At 39.2% G+C, this 17,740-nt stretch overlaps 1 protein-coding gene across 1 annotated transcript; it reads right to left on the bottom strand.

Moving 5' to 3' along the window:
• Positions 1 to 7,008: 7,008 nt before the first annotated feature.
• On the bottom strand, positions 7,009 to 7,872 carry LOC146003374 (histone-lysine N-methyltransferase SETMAR-like). The gene has a single exon (XM_083141655.1). The coding sequence runs from the start codon at positions 7,870 to 7,872 to the stop codon at positions 7,009 to 7,011; it is 864 nt and encodes a 287-aa protein (XP_082997781.1).
• Between the last annotated feature and the right edge of the window lie 9,868 nt (positions 7,873 to 17,740).

Raw genomic sequence — 17,740 nt, 5'->3', positions numbered from 1 at the left:
TTATTTCCAAAGGGGAACTGCTGTATAACACGGGAATTGAAATACGAAAATGGCCCCACAATGTTTTCCATGTGCAAATACCATGTGTCACTTTAACAATAACATTTAAGCTTTCTTTGTTAGTTCTCCTGGGTAGCTCATTTGGTTAGAGCAGGTGGACTTAAGGTAAGTCGGGTCTGCGAGTTCGAGTCCACCGCAGGAGAACGATGATTTTTCTCTTTAGAAATTACATTTTTAATTTTTTATCTAGTTTTTTAACAAATATATTTTATTATTTTAGCAACACGTATTTCATTTTAGATAGATAAATTTCGGATGTTCATGTGTGCAAATCTAGAAATGACGTTATATCTCTTTACTGATTGACTGTCTTTCTTGGTGATTTTTTCTTTGAGTGGCGTTTCATTGCATGGACGTCCGGAAGGGGGCAAGAGAGGGCCACGGCCTCCACCTGGAAAATGAATGTTCACCTAAAAAGTATATATTTCACACATAATTTCCTTTCAGTCAACATCATTTATGTTAATTATTTTTTGGAAGGGACCTGATAACAGAGTGCGACAATGAAAATTGCCGCAGAACAAAATCATGTGATGCCTATGGAGTTCGGTTCCCTGATGACGATAGCGAAAACCGTTTTTCGCTATCACCTAAACTTTTCTCTGAAAACGCAATTTTATCAGCGCACGACTGCATGTTGTTGTTGTCGCGGCACTTATCAGCACAGCCTGTTACTAGGGCTTGACAGTGCATAGGGGAGGGGGTGGAGAGGGAAGGGGTAGATAGCCACTTTGTTAACTCTTTCAGGGGCAAGGATTTGCTCGCCACTGCACCGGTTGAGGGGCGGTGGTTAGTTGCAGTAACCACATATATTGGATTTTTGTGGGGCTACATGCAGATGTGGTTAGCTGTGCTGGCCACAGATTTATTTCGTATACTTGCCGGTAGATCGCAGCACAAGAAAGTTATTGCATTCTGAAAAGATTACCGTGAATAGACAGCGGTCTTGTGCTTGGCATGGTTGGCTGTTTTCGCGTGTTAGTGACATTTTTTAACTTTGATGAATGGATCAGTTGTAAGGAAAGCTTTGTTGTACATTTAGTGTCCGTTTTTTCTCTCTGCACGCACTATTGTTGATGGTAAGAAGTATATAATGCTTTGTTGCGTGTTGTTTGTTGAAATGCTATATTTTGCATGTGGTTAGCAGCGATAACCACGGCACATACAAGGTACATTGCTTTGTGTTAGGCAGAAATGGCGTCCAATAATATTTATAAAACTACGATAGAACAGATTCTATTTGAAGACATTTCTTGGGACCCTGAAAGTGACCTGGATGATTGTACCGATTCAGATGACGATCCAACCTATAAACCAAATAACACTACGTGCATGACAGCAGGAGAAAGTGACAGTGATAGTGTGAGTGAGGAGTCCGAACCTGTTGGAAATCAAACTGTTACCGTTTCTTCATCCCACATTTCAGTGCCGGTAGTTGTGCCACAAACTCCGACATGGACTCAGACTGCTTCCGTGCCTGACGTTCCTAACTTCATTGGAGATGGAGGAGTTTCGCAACATATACACGATCTGCAGAATCCTACGCCATATTCTTTGTTCTAGGAACTCTTTACGGACGATTTGGTAGATCACATTGCTTTCACACAAACCTTTATGCAGCCCAACAAGGAAAACATTTTGTACCAACAAGTGGACAAGAAATTAGAGTAGAAAGGTTCTTCCCAGCTATTGAGAATCTTGGTCGTCTGCTCCGGATTTGCATGATTCCTACAATTCATCCCTAATGACAGTCAAGCGCTTCAGTTTTTTATTGAGCCATTTACATGTAAATGACAACAATTTGATGCCCAAGAAGGGGGAATACAATTTTGATAAACTGTACAAAGCAAGACCTTTGCTGAATTTGATAGAAGAATCATTTGCAAGGTCATACAAACCTCATCAAAAAGTTGCTGTAGATGAGTCTATGGTGAAATTCAAAGGGAGGAGCGTAATGAAACAGTACATGTGTAATAAACCCACAAAAAGAGGTTATAAAATTTGGATGCTGTGCGATGAGTCTTATTATAATTTGCGTTTCCAAGTGTATACAGGAAAAGTAGGCAATAAGCCTGAAAAGGAACTTGGTCTCAAAGGAGACTACGAGACTGACAGAAAGAGCAGAAAATGGTGGCACCGGCTGTTTTTTCACTTTGTTGATTGCTGTGTTGTGAATGTTTTTATCATTCATACGGAGTTGGAATTGGAACAGTACAGTCACAAAGACTTCGAAGAGCAGTTTATCAGGGACTTCTGAGTAAACAGATAGTGTCATCAAGGAAATCTGACAGTCCACGATCGCAGAACACAGGAATTGTAGCCGTCAAAAAATACAAGCCATCGGTGCATGCGGCAATCCGATTGACGGAGAATGCTCATCAGCCAAAGAAGTCAACATCAAGAAGATGTGCTTACTGCAGCACAAGGAAAAAACCTGTGCAAACCATCTGGTCATGTAGTACATACCAAGTACCCTTATGCATGAACCGCAAGACCTGCTTTCAAGATTTTCATTCCAAGTAAGAGATTTTTGTGAGTTTATCAGCAAATATCAGCATATTTCATAATAAGAAAATTTATGTCAAGATTTAATTTCACATGCAAGAGTTTATTGTTCTTAGATCTTTTGCTATACAATTTTGTGCATAATTGTCATGCAAATTACCTTCGAACTAAGTGAAATAATATTAAAATTCAGACTTTCATCTCCACCTGTGAAGTAATTACCATAATTTGTTTGAGCACTAACTAAATGCTACAAATAAAATACATTTTCTTGTCTCTCTCTGTTTTGCTTGCATTTTGTGTATCTCTCTATATGCAATTGTGTGTGTGCAGTGGTTAGCATCAGTAACCACATTAGATGACGTCATATCTAGACAAACAATGATCACGGTTTGATGTTATTTATAGAAATGATATTACAATTAGTATAAGAATTACCATTAGCTTTAGTTTCAAAATTGAAGTGCAATTTCTATTTGTGCCCCTCAAAGGGGTAAAAAAAACGTGGTTACCACAGGAAACCACCACCCTTCAAAGAGTTAAGGTATAGTGGAGTTGCAGTTATTTGCATCAGTCAGTTACTAGTGGGATCACGCAGTCTCTGTTCCTGCAGTGTGTGTCGTGCAAAACCCCTAACGTGAAGAATACTGTTTGTGCGTGTTCACGTGTTTCTTGTGTTCAGCGATGTCTACGAAGTGTATTAATTCACCAAACCTTTTCTGTTACGTGCGCGGTGAGTTTACGACGAAGTCCCAAAGACATCCCATTTCCCCGCTCGTCAAAAAGGCGTTCGAGTTGTATTTTGAATCAAAGGTAGATGAGGGTAAGTGTTGGGCACCACAGAACTGTTGTTGCCTACGTTGCTCTTGGTATTTAAGAGGCTGGTTGCATGGAACCTATCCATCTATGCCATTTGCCGTACCACAGTTGTGGAGGGAACCTAGAGACCACATAGCAGATTGCTACTTTTGTTTAACGAAAGTAACTGGCATCTCAAGTAAATCAAAACACACAGTTTCATATCCAAATTTGGAATCTGCAATGCGCCCAGTTCCGCATTCTGGTTCTCTCCCAGTTCCAAAACCACCAGCGGAATGGACACTGGAAGATGAAACAGACGATGGTAGTGACCAACCAATAGATCACGAAGATCTTGATTACACGCCATCTACATCACAGCCCCAACCACAGCCAATGTCACAGGCAGAATTGAACGATCTTGTAAGAGACTTAATCTTTCAAAAAGGCAAACAGAATTACTTGGGTCTCGTCTTAAGAAAAAAAACCTGCTACAACCAAACACTAGTATATCATTCCGTAAACAACAGCTTGGTCTTTCCATTTTTTCCACAATGGCATAGAGTCTGGTATATTGTAATGACAGGATTTGGAATGATTCACAATGCGGAAGAATGGCGCCTATTCATAGATTCCTCAAAAACTCTCGTGCATAACGGAAACGAGAAACCTTCTATACCAGGGTCCCATTCCGTTCGGTAAAAGAGAAACCTACGAGATCATGAGACTACTTCTGAAGTATATTAGCTATTCGAACCACAAATGGAAAATTTGTGGTGATCTCCAAGTTCTGGGGCTTGTGCTGGGAATGCAGACTGGTTACACACAATATTGCCGTTTCTTGTGTCACTGGTACAGTAGGGCAAGAAAAGATCATTATGTAGTGGAACAGCGGTCTTCGAGAGAAAGCTTCAATCCGGGTGAACAAAATGTGTCGCATTAGCCCCTTGTGGACAGAGACAGTGCGCTGTTACCACCGCTCCATCTGAAATTGTGCTTCATCAAGAATTTTGTGAAAGCAATGGACAAAGATGGCAGGGGCTTTCTACTATCCAAATTTCCCGCGATTAGTACTGCAAAAATTAAAGAATGTATTTTCATTGGGCCTCCGATTCGTGACTTTAATTACATAACCTTAGAAGAGATGCTGACAGATACTGAGAAGGCAGCTTGGCTTGCCTTCAAAGATGTATGCAACAATTTCTTGGGTAACGTCAGGTCTGACAATTACAGGGAACTGACGGAACACATGCTGGACTGTTACAAGACTATGGCGTTCAACATGTTTTTGAAAATGCATTTCCTGTATTCTCATTTAGATTTTTCCCCCGCCTAATCTTGGAGATGTGAGTGACGAACATGGTGAGCGATTTCACCAAGATATCGCTGCCATGGAAAGAAGACATAAGGGAAGATGGTCACCAAACCTTTTGGCAGATTACTGCTGGACACTCCTGCAAGAAGATTCACCATCCACCACAAACGGAAAGTTTGCAGGACACGTTTCTAACTTGTAAGATCATTTCAAGAATTTTGCAGCTTTCTGGTACCTTTTTTATGTTTTGTAATAGAAACAATTAATTTTGTTTCATGATCTGTATTTTATCCAGCTACAGGTTCCTCCTGTACTGTAATGGAGTCGTTTCCAAGTGTCGCGAAAGTAGCTACTTTGTTTTTCATGAATTACACTAGACTGCTAACTATATGAAATATAGGCTAAGTGTCCTATGTGGCATATCTTTTCCAGAAAAATTGGTACGTGATGGAACATTTCCGATTTCATTTTCGTAATCAGCGGATTTGATTTAGTAATGAACACCTTCTTTCAACTCACGGCAAGACACAAAGTTCAAATTTGTTGCACTGTGTAATTTCAGACTGAAGCTGTGTTTTTTTGAGGAGGTATCGCTATTAAGGGAGAAAATATGCTTCATTTGCCTCCCCCCTGGAAAAAAATCACCTTGGTTGCCTCTTCCTTGGTAAAAATCCTGCGGACGTCTATTGCTTCATTGACTCCTATTTCATTTCCTCTTTTCCTTGGCATGGCGAGTTGCTGATCGGAGTTTCTTTTCAGTTCTGCTACTGTCGCTTGAAGTTTACATATCACTTGGTTTGGTCCAGGATGTGGCTACTCGCTGCTGTCGGTGTGTCAGGTGAGTAACCCGTGGAATTACCGCTGTGCCTACATGCTTCTGGGTGCGGCGTTAGACTCGCTTTAGATGGGAGCATTTTCTTTAACATGTTTGCTAGCATAAATGGCTATGTAAATGCTCTTCAAAAACTTGCTGAAGACAGTACTTTACATGGAAGCATTTATTGTTCCGAAGCGACGATGTATTTGTGTATAAATTGAAAAATCACAGTTATTAGCGAAAAGCATGCAGCCATGTTATCATTGAGATCGCTTCCTAGTTCTCAGTGCTAATATGTCAGTAGTTACATTCTGTCAACACACCAACTTTCACGTTCTCCGTAAAATGATTACCTTCCCACGTTTCAAAATCGTGAGTGCTGTCTAAAGTAAATACCTTGATACTTGTGTTTTCATGTTCGAATCCAAAGTAATACAATTTTTTTTCCCAGCAAATGACATTGAAACCATTAATAACTGTTCTTGCAATGTGATATTGATATCATATACTGAAAGAATAAAAAATGGAGAATTTCGCTTAAACCATCTTTAAAATGATCATACCCTGATGTGAAGCCTAGGATGCACGATAAGAAAGCCTAAGTGTTGCATTGAAAACTGCAGAGAACAATGACTGACTGATGAACAGTGAAAGGTTTTTCTATGCTTCAATGGGCTTTTAGTTATTACTATAAATAAACAAGGGAGAAGAAGGCAGGTTGGTTTGATGAACTAAATTGTAAAAGTTTTAATTAAAGAAGGAAGACACGTTCACGATTTAAAATATGGCATTCAATTTCAGGCACATTCCACCAACTGAAAGAGTATTTTCAAATTTAATAATATTTGGATAACCGACAAATCCAAAATTGACGTTGAGTCCGTAAAGCACTTGATAATTACAGAAATATAATTTTACTTGAGAATGCCCTTAATTTTGTTTCTTGATTATGGAAATAATGTGTTGCAACGAGCAGCAGTATGTTTTAGAGAGTGTACTGCATGATATTATTGATGTCATTTTTAGTTTCCTAATCAAATAAAAATGATTCATTGTAATCTATAAAAAGGAAAGGCTTTGTTTCTTTGCAGCTGTTCATGATAGAAATTCAATTGCAAAACAATTATCAAATTAACAAATATTTCTCTTACATATTTTTGGTATGTGCTCGTATGTTTTATACTCTGTATATCTATAAGGGGGGATCAACTGAAACCCATTCAGTGGTCATAATTCGTGAAATAAATTTCATTTCGAGCTGAAAATGGTACACTGTCTAGAGGCGTCTATGGTTAGCGCTCAGTAAAATATTGTTCAGAAGAAGTCACCATGAGCGTTAAGACACTTGTCCCACTGTGTCACTAACTTACAAATGCCGTCCATGTAAAATTGCGATGGCTGAATCTGAAACCAATCACGCACAGCGTCCTGAACTTCAGCGTCAGACTGAAATCTCTGACCTTTCAAAGCCTTCTTTAGAGGCCGAAAGATGTGAAAGTCACAAGGTGAAAGGTCAGGGCTGTAGGGCGGGTGTCGCAACATTTCCCCACTTGAATCGTTGAAACAAATCCTGCACTTGGTTTGCAACGTGTGGACGCGCGTTGTCATGCAACACAATGATTCCAGCGGTCAATAAACCAGGCCTTTTATTTTTGATGGCTCTCCGTAACTGTGTCAAGGTCTCACAGTAGCGTGCGGCGTTGATGGACTGTCCTGGTTCATTGAAGTTGAGCAATAATGGTCCATGGCAATCAAAGAACACAGACGCCATAACTTTCCCCGCAGATGGTTTCGTCTTGAACTTTTTGGGACGTGGAGATGAGGGGTGTTTCCACTGCATAGTGGAAGACTTTGAACTCGGTTCAAAATGATGGCACCAAGTTTCATCCTCAGCAACAATGCGCAGCAAGAAGTCGTTACCTTCCAAATGGTAACGTGACAAATGTTCAATGGAGCATCCCATACGCTCCACCTTTTGGTCCTCCGTCAATACCCTGGGTATCCACTGCGCGCACACTTTATGATAACCCAGAGCTTTCACAATTTTGTGAGCAGTACCATAACCCATGTTTAACTCGTTCGCTATAGATCGAATACTCATGCGTCTATCTGCAGATATTGCCGCATTCACCTTTTCACACATGTCTTCTGTGGCAACAACATGGGCTTGACCAGGACGGGGATAATCAGTGGTTTGTTCACGCCCCTTCCGAAACATTCTTGCCCAGTCCACCACTGTTTTTTTGGACACGCATGCATCACCATACACGTCTTTCATACGCCGGTACACTTCAGCTGGTTGACAACCTTCGGCACTCAGAAACTGGATGACAGCACGCTGGTCCTGTTTGGACGGATTGGGGATGTTGAACGCCATCTTTCACTCGTTATACCTGCAAAACGGAAACACGTATAAACAACATTCCTACACCCAACACACAGGGACATTAGCCATTACACACTATTGGACAAACAATATCCTCCTACACACTGTGCCAATAATACATGGAACGAACGGGTTTCAGGTAGTGTGGTTTGCCTGTCCCAAAATAGTAAGCTGAAGACAAACCTCTGTCGGTTGTAACTCGTGGAACTTTTTGTTCTAGCTTACAAATCACATGAAATACCTTCGCTCGCTTCAGTGTGCTGGTCTGTATGCACAAGGTTATGTTTGACTGATAAACAGATATCACGTGACTCCGCGGCCAACCGTCAGAACTGCAGAGAACCTAATGTAACTTTGCGAGGCTCCTTCGCATTCCTGATGAAGCGCATGATCCGTGTGGTCCTGGCACGTTTTGCATAACTGTATAACTAGCAAGTGAGTTTGGACTCTGCATATTTTTTGATCTCAGAGAAAAGTAATGGTGTGCAGAAAAAAAACACATTTTTTTCTGTATTTTTCGATTGTGTGCTCAAATGTTGCAGTAAACATAACTCCGTGACACACAACAACAATTACATTAGCCAGTCATTTCCGAGAAAAAAGCGCTTCAAAGATTGGAAACTTAGCAAGAGTTACTCATGAGACGAATATATTGTCCGACTGCCCGCTGGTGTGTTGGTAGCGTGTTAGCTTCACACGTGGAAGGTACTGGGTTCGATTCCCATTTGATTGCCTCCAAATTTTTTCTTTCGAAAACGGTAAAAATAGAGATATCTACCTAAAAATAAAATAAAATTTATTTCACCTTTATTTAAATAAATTATTAATATGTCGGGCTGACCTCCCGACTATTCCAATACTGGTTGAAGATCTCCACGCTTAGAGGTGACGGAGGAGAGCGTGGGAGGGAGACCGGCAGTTGGTAGGTATGCCTAGGCCCTTCATGGGCTGTTGCGCGACGGATTATTATTATTATTATTATTATATTAAATAAAATGCAAAAATGAGTTGCTCGAGTTATTTAAAAAAAACTGTGCAGTAAAACTGGAATCGAACCCAAAACCTTGAGAATGTGAAACTTATTCGCTACCATGGGGACACCTGACCGATTGAATGTCATACAATAGCTTTGCCTCATCAAGACACTTGGAAATAATCGAATCCTACAAGCGCATTTTCTTGGATTTTTCCTTCTTTTAAGTCCATTTTATGCACAGTAAGAAAGCTAATACCGGACTGGACCTACAGTTTAAAGTGGGATCGATCACAAGCACTTGCGTCTAAACCAGGTATCAAATTTTCCTCTGAAATTGTTGACTAGCATGCGATATTATCAATACTCTTTCGAGCATGGATGTTTGAGTTTGTCCCAAAGAGAATAAAGAGAACATAGAGAAAATTGACATGTGTGACAACTAAGGAAAAGTGTGAAAAACTGGGGATACTGGCGAGTAGGTTTATTCCTTTAATTTAATAATAAAAAACTGCAGGGTACCCTACCACTATAAAAAGTCCCGTTCCAAACCGTAGCCTCTTCTTCTTAGATGAAATCAACAAATATTCGCAGTTTGTGACTTGTGTGCCTTTTCTTGAAAAAATTTTAGTTTACAATTTTAGTTCATCATTAATATCTCTCTCTTGTTTATTTATATTAATAACTAAATTCCTATTATAGTATGAAAATACATTTCACTGTTCATAAGTCATGCATTGTACACTGCTAAAAAATAATACATTGTTAAACTGTTAAAAAATAGTGCATTGTTCTCTGCAGTTTTCAATGCAACACTTAGGCTTTCTTATCGTGCATCCTAGGCTTCACATCAGGGTATGTTCATTTAAAAGTTCGTTTAAGCAAAATTATCCATTTATATTATTTCAATATATCACATTAATATCACATTGCAAAAACAGTTATTAATGGTTTCAATGTCATTTGCTGGGAAAAAAATCGCATTACTTTGGATTCGAACATGCAAACACAAGTATCAAAGTATTTACTTTAGACAGCACTCACGGTTTTGAAACGTGGAAAGCTAATCATTTTACGGAGAACGTGAAAGTTGGTGTGTTGACAGAATGTAACTACTGACATATTAGCACTGAGAACTAGGAAGCGATCTCAATGATAACATGGCTGCATGCTTTTCGCTAATAACTGTGATTTTTCAATTTATACACAAATACATCGTCGCTTCGGAACAATACATTTTCATCTTTGCTGCTTTCAGATTACCGACATACGAAGTGACATGTAATTCAAAAGGTTTTGGAGAAACCTCAGTTTTATAAATAATGTTGGATGAAATTAGACAAAAACATGTTACCTTTCGGTGGGCTCGAACTCAGGTTGCCCGCATGCTAGTCCTACACGATAGCCAACACTCCAAACGAGACAACGCAAAACGTTTTTGCAAGTAGTCGACTAAACCGAAAGTTTATTTTCAAATTGCTAATTCCCAAAGTACAACATGGTCTGGCAGGTGTGTCTTGCATTTTCTGTACTTTTGTTATTTGAGTAGCTTTGGTCTCTCCCTAAGTTAATCACGGGAATAGTTAGGAATGTTTTTTAGACGAGGATGATTACTACACACACAGAAATAATCACCCTCGCAAAAAATCCAGAGCTCGAGCCTGAGACCTTCGATGAGAGGTGTGTATCTTGTTCTAACTATATCTGTGTGTTATCGTTAGATTCATGGTATTTCGTGAGTAGATATAAAGAATCGTAGCTACGGAACTATTGAGAAAATATCCTTCGCCCAGATAGAGAATCTCTATATCCCTTGTGATAGAGAACCTATTAGAAGAATGAAAGGACAGATCAAAATATTAAATTTGATGTGTATCCTTTCGATAAAATGCCTAGAAAACAATATAATAAACTTGTTCACTGCAAGAAAATAATTAAAAAAGTTTGCCCATGGTGGGGATCGTACCCAGACCTCGCTGATGAAAGTTCTGCACGCTAACCAACACACTATCAATAGCACTACATTTTATTTTTTTCCAGTAAGTCTGTTTCCTTCCTCAGCACATGAAAAAGCAAATACATCTTAATTTCTGATAATTTTCTCATTCTCTATTAATAGAAACCACGTATGTCAAAAATAGACGCATTCTTTCTGTGAAATATCACATGTTTCGCACATCATGCTTCTCCGTTTACTGTTATTTGGACATTCACTTGGAAGTTAAAATGTAGCTTTGTCTGTGTGTTTTCACGTGCATGTGTGTGACAAGAGTGGTGTGAACGTGTGTTGGAAGTTGTTCTAGGTATTATTTTCGTTCAAAGCATTAATATAATTGTAAAATATAGAACTTTGTGTAATGCAAGGAGTGAAAATATAAACCCAGTCCGTCAGGTTCGTTCCCAAACAACATTAAATAAAGGAACGTAACGTGGACCGACTATTTTTCCAAGTCGAGAACACGAGACATTAATTCCGACAATCTTCATCTCGTATTTCTCTTTTGCATCACTGGTCAATTTCTCAAGATGCATACCCTTGACTGGTATACAAGCCGCAGAATTGTAATGCTGTTTGGGTTGTCTACTCACAAGGCGCTTAGTGGTCAGACACCGAGGGCTTGCTTCTTCAATAGTGTCGTTACAATAGCAGTGCTTCTTCAATAGTGTCGTTACAACCCAGCAGTGTCCAAGACTGTACATTTGAACAGCACCAGTGAAATACGAAAATAATCTCACAGGAACAATAGTAGAGCATTTTGTGCAATATCGATTTAATTCCAGAATATAATCTATGTCAAGGTATTTCATGCTTTAGTAATAATCACAAAACTGTAATATCTGCATTATGCCTAATTTAATATTACATTCTCTTCTGATTTTACAATTGCAAAGAATTATGTACTTCATTTGTAAGGAAAAATGCGTGCTGCGTTGTAAAGTACAGACGTTGAAGCGATATTCTCACATAAATTATTTCCTCAACATATAAATAAATCATACTTTCTGCATCACTCTTGCATATTGCAAACGTTTTGCTTTTGATGGATTAAGCAACAAGCATTTAAATATAAGACTTACCTTTCAGTTTTTTCCGATGTTTCCTTCTTCTAACATTTACTGGGATTCGTTATTCTCTGGTAACTTGGTTTAACTTTCACAATTTCGAAGCACTCGCGCCCGACCCTGTGGCCGAGTGGCAGTTCGCTGCCAGCACTGGCACGCGGTGCATCGTCTCTACGTGCGGTCCGTGTCGAGCATTTACGTGCCAGCGAGTGAAATTCCGGTTAAGTCTACCTTCTGTGTTCTGAACCATGTCTGTACGGCGAGTGAATACTGTGAAATTGGTCTTCACGAATGTGCTACAAAAACCGACATCGATACAACTGCATCGGTGGATACAGCAGAATTTGTCACTAACAGAAGATCAAGTGCTTAGTATTGAAATCGATCAATATCGTAAGTGTGTGTTTATAAAGTTAATATCGCGAGTGTTAGGCGAGCAGATAATATTACGATCGGGAGGCACATTAGTATACACTGATGACAATGGGGAGCATGAGGTAAAACTGGAATGGGCGGATAAAAATAGTGTAATTGTGAATGTACATGTAGTTCCTATGGAACTTCCAATGGACGTTCTACAACAGACACTGGCAACATATGGTGACGTGAAATATGTTGACGATGAAAAGTACACAGATGAACATATATACCCTACGCGTACCGGTACAAAGCGAATTCGCATGACGCTTAAAAAACCAATTCCATCGTACATCAATATCAAAGGTGATCGATATTGGGTAACGTACTATGGTCAAAAGATTACGTGCAGGATATGAGAATCTACAGAACATCTCTCAAATTGTTGCGATAAGCGTAGAAAACCAGGAAGAAGGACAGCCTCAACATATGCGGAAGCCATCCACCGATCACCAATCAATATTGATGCAGAAGAACAACCACTGCCATACCAGCCTACAAGTTTTCAAGTACCCACGACAACCCTGGACATAAAAATGAAAGAATCCCCAAAGAACCCAGATGTAAAAGAACCGGAAGGTGCCGCACAGACGCCACTGGATCCTCCGACGAACAAAGTTTCATCAGAGAGAGCAGCAAAGGAAACTTCCCATTTGTTAACAACAGAAGGTCACACTTCGTCATGGGTTGCAGAAGTTGAACGCGAGGAACTTTCGAGTAAGCACCAGGTCACGCCTGAAGCCTCGATTAGTGATAAGATAGCCCCTCCCCTCCCCGCGAACAGCTGTGTATCGGAAGGTGAAAAGAGCCAAGCAGGTGATGAGCTTTCCCTGCCAGGCGCTTCCTCGCCCACAACGACCTTGAAACTAGCAGAAGAAAACGTGAGTGAACACCATGACCAACCTGAAATTGCTCCCCCCCTTCCCTCGTCACAATCGCAAGAAATGGTATCAGGAGATGACTCCCAAACCGAAGAGGAATCCACAGATGATAAGCAAGTTATGGACAAAGGTCAACGAAATAGAAAAAAACGCACCAGTTCACGACTGAAAGCGGTAGCAGAAGGTAAGAAAAAGAAATGTACAAGGATGTCTCTCAGCCAGCAGTCCGTCATACTCAGCAGGAAGACCCAACAAAAGTGAAATGTTAATTAGATGTGGGTTCAGATCGCCTTTCCCTCCCCCTCCATTAGGTGGTAGTGTAAGGAGAAATGTTTGTTTGTTTATGTATTGAGATGAGAGTGATTTATGGGTGTAGTGCGCGACATAAATTTGTGTACTTTCTTAGTGTCTACAGTGTAATGTTATATATTACATGTTAGAGAGTTACAAGATGAATATCGATATAATAACAGGTAGAAAAAATAGTGTAAATTGTGTCATGCACATGAACGAATATCATCATTCTGAAAACACTTCGGACTAATACTTACTTTAGTGTAATTGAACACCAAAAATGCACATTTACGTGGTATTCTTATATACAGTTTTTTATAATATCTTATTGTGCATGAATTACAGCACTCGCCTTTGTACCCTTAATATCAATGGGATCTTGACACCAGTGAAATGCAAATTGCTTGCGGACTTTGTCCGAATCCATTCGATTGACATTTTATACTTGCAGGAAGTTTGTATTGTAGATTTTAACTTCCTGTATGGGTACGAGGCTATTGTAAACTTGGGGACAAGCGGGAGAGGGACGGCAATTTTAATCAAAAGTGGTATAGAAATAAAAAATGTAAAGAAATTAGTCGATGGGAGGGGAATTAGTTTTCAAAGTCAACGCTATACTTTTGTTAATATCTACGCCCCCTCCGGACAGCAAAACAGATGGAAAAGAGAGCAATTTTACCAGTCTGAGATAGTATATTTACTTCCAAATAATGATTCGTGTATCATCCTAGGTGGTGATTTTAATCAAGTGCTGCGATCATGTGATTGTATAGGAAAGTTTCAAAATAGTTTAGCATTAACGACCTTAATCAGCGATTTACAGCTGAAGGACATCTGGACCGAAAAACGAAAGGATATAGTGTTTACCTATTTCAATAACAAAGCAGGTTCTAGACTGGACAGATTCTATACACTTGGTCATACTATAAAATATGTGACGACAATAGATGCTTTGCCGGTACCCTTTTCAGATCATATAGCAATCAGAATGAGTATTAATCTACAAGAATCTAAATTAGTTTGGGGTCCGTCCTATTGGAAAATGAACTCTGCCCTACTTCAACAGCCTAATGTTAATGATATGTTTGAAGAAAAATGGAAGTATTGGTGCCGGCAACAAAAACACTATACTGATTACAATACGTGGTGGATAAAATACGTAAAACCTCGAATTAAATCCTATTTTCAATGGCTAGGGAAAGAAAGTGCACGTGACCGGAACTTAATGTTGAACTTCTATTACAAATGTTTACATGAGTTATGTATGCGACCTGATGTCACAGAACATTATCCACAGATACAAAAATACAAAGCACAAATCCTTACGTTGCAACGGCATCACTTGGAGGGTATAAAGATAAGAACTACTCATGCGTCATCCTTGCAAGATGAACGAACCTCTTTATTTCACTATGTACACACACAAAAACAAAGGCGAGCTCTATTGATAAACAATATTGTCGATCCCGGCGGAGATACACATAGCAATCAACAAGGTATATCACAGGCGTTTTACACGTATTATAATAATTTGTATACTGGTAAAGAAGTAGATCAATTGGCTGTACAACAATTGCTCACCTCGGTAAATAATTTTTTGACGGACGAAGACAGAACTTTGTTAGACAGTGACGTCACTGTCGATGAGGTGTATGAAGCACTGCGTACTTGTAACGTTAAGCGCACTCCTGGCAACGATGGCATAGGCTACCAATTTTATATACGTTTTTTTGATATTATGAAACATGAATTGGTCAAGATAATACAAGATGCATTTCGAAACGAATGCGTGCTTCAAAATGAAGGTATAATTGTACTGATTGCCAAAAAAACGCGTCCGAGTGCAGTGACTGACTTTAGGCCCATTACTTTGTTAAACTGTGACTATAAGATTATGGCCAAAGTTTTGGCTAATAGACTGAAACCTATATTATCTTCCTTACTCAGTTCACGGCAAACATGTGTCAGTAAAACTCAAAATATATTTTCTACGGTGGCGGGTATACGTGATATAATGTATTATTATGAAATGCAACAAACCGCAGCTTGTATACTATCATTTGATTTCACAAAAGCTTTTGATCTTGTAATTCACCAATATTTGTTTGAAGTACTTCGAGCCTATCGCTTCAGTGAAGCCTTTATATCTGTTTTGCAAAGCTTCTATAGAAAGGCAACCTCCCGTCTTCTTATCAATGGATTCGTGACTCCTGCAATACACGTGATGAGATCCATTCGCCAGGGGTGCCCCTTGAGTATGCTTCTCTTCGCTTTGACCTTGGACCCGCTACTTCGATATATTCAGTGCCGAGCCCCGCCGGCAGCGAGTGCTTTCCTTGAAACGCAAGTGTTTACATTCGCAGACGATTTATCAGCTTGTGTAACAACAACGAACCAGCTCCAAAATATACTGAATGCAATGTGTTTGTATTGTTCTGCCAGTGGAGCGGAAGTTAACATGACAAAATCAAAGGCTTTACCTGTTGGCAACTGGAAGCAAGACAATCCGGACATAGGGATAAAATATGTAAACGAACTCAAAATATTGGGCATTACTTTTCATACTAATGAATCCAGAATGCTGGATCTAAACTGGACGAAAATTGTAAGCGAAATCAGGTTACAGTGTTATCAAATGAGAGGAAGACAACTCAATTTAATTCAGCGTGTTTGGTTCCTACACACATTTATTTTTAGTAAATTAAATTATGTCGCTCAAGTGTTGCCAATCACACAGCAATATCTCCGACAAATAAAGTCTGCTGTGGGATGGTTCATGTGGTACGGACATTTTTTTCGGGTACCTTTCCCGATCATGTGCCAAACACAAATGACAGGTGGTCTAGAACTATGGAATCTTGAAAATAAATGTAAGTCCCTATTTTTAGCTAGAAATTATAAATTGTACTTAATTGAACGGTCGATTACTTCAATGTGGTTGCGTATATTTACCGATACGTTTCCACCGCAAAATCCACCCAACTTGTCTCGACTAACAAAGAACCCTATGTATGTAAGAATCTTCATACAAGAATGGAGTTATGTGGAGTTTCCCATGGATTTGAAGAAGAATACTCTGTCAAAATATTTGTATGAACATTTTCAACGACAACTTATTTTGCAGCAGAGTCGAATAGAGAAAAAATTTCCTAATGTTATTTGGTCAAATGTATGGCAAAATCTCCACAAGCCTTTCCTTGACACGGACATACGAAGTTTGTGGTATACCCTGGTGCATGATCTAGTTCCAACAAATGTTCGACTAAATGAAATAAAAAGACTACCAACAAATGAGTGTAGACAATGTGGAGAGGTGGATACAAATGAACATCGCCTCACTACATGTAAAGGAATTTCAGAAATTTGGGCCTTTCTTCTTATGTGCCTTGCCAAAATATGTCGTATATCGCCACAATGCTTTCAAGCGAAAATTTGTATATTACCAGACTTCAAATATTTCCCTGTGAAGAAACAAAATGCCATTGTGTGGCTAATAGCACATACAGTATATTATATATATAGCAAAAAGTTTGAACCAAATATCACCCTATATACAATGTATCTTAAAAGATCTAGATGGAAACAATCAAATAAACAAAATGTCCGATTGTCACAATATTTTGGTAAATATCTGGATGTAATGTAATTGTATGTATAAAAAAAATCCATAGATGTAAACAGAATAGTGAAATAAAACTTAAAAAAAAAAAAAAAAAAGTGGTTAGCACATCGCGCTGCGACACCTAGGGTCCCGGGTTCGAAACCCGGTCGGGCTTGGTTGTTTGTGAATGTCCATTCATCAATTTCATCATTTCATCACTCATCCCCATCTTCGCAAATTAGCCAAGAGGCACAAAACGCGAAGTAAAATAAACTAAATCAATCAATCAATCAATCGAAGCACTCGCATTGATCACATCGTTAGAAAGCACGGAGTGAAATCTGGCAACAGTGTTTTCTAAAATCTGCACCACGGAGTGTATTGCGACGAAACGCCATTTCAAAAATTTTGATGATAAACACTACTCTCTGAAGGTACGAAATGTTTTCATTTTTTCACATAGAATTTCAGATGCTTGCGGGAAGAAAATGTGACCTTTGTTTCACCACGAAATCTTTCATACTAGTCATAAAAGAAAACAAGTGCACCGGTATTGACAAAACTACCACTTCAGCGCCATCTGCACGCAGAAATTTGAACATGACGGAGACCTTTTATTTTCCGTTATTT

This window comes from Lepisma saccharinum, chromosome 20, assembly GCF_977018435.1.
Source record: "Lepisma saccharinum chromosome 20, izLepSacc3.1, whole genome shotgun sequence".
NCBI lineage: Eukaryota > Metazoa > Arthropoda > Insecta > Zygentoma > Lepismatidae > Lepisma > Lepisma saccharinum.
This window is presented reverse-complemented; position numbering and strand designations above follow the sequence as displayed.

Coding starts and splice junctions, on each gene's coding strand:
- LOC146003374 (XM_083141655.1), bottom strand. CDS start 7,872: ATGGCGTTCAACATCCCCAATCCGTCCAAACAGGACCAGCGTGCTGTC.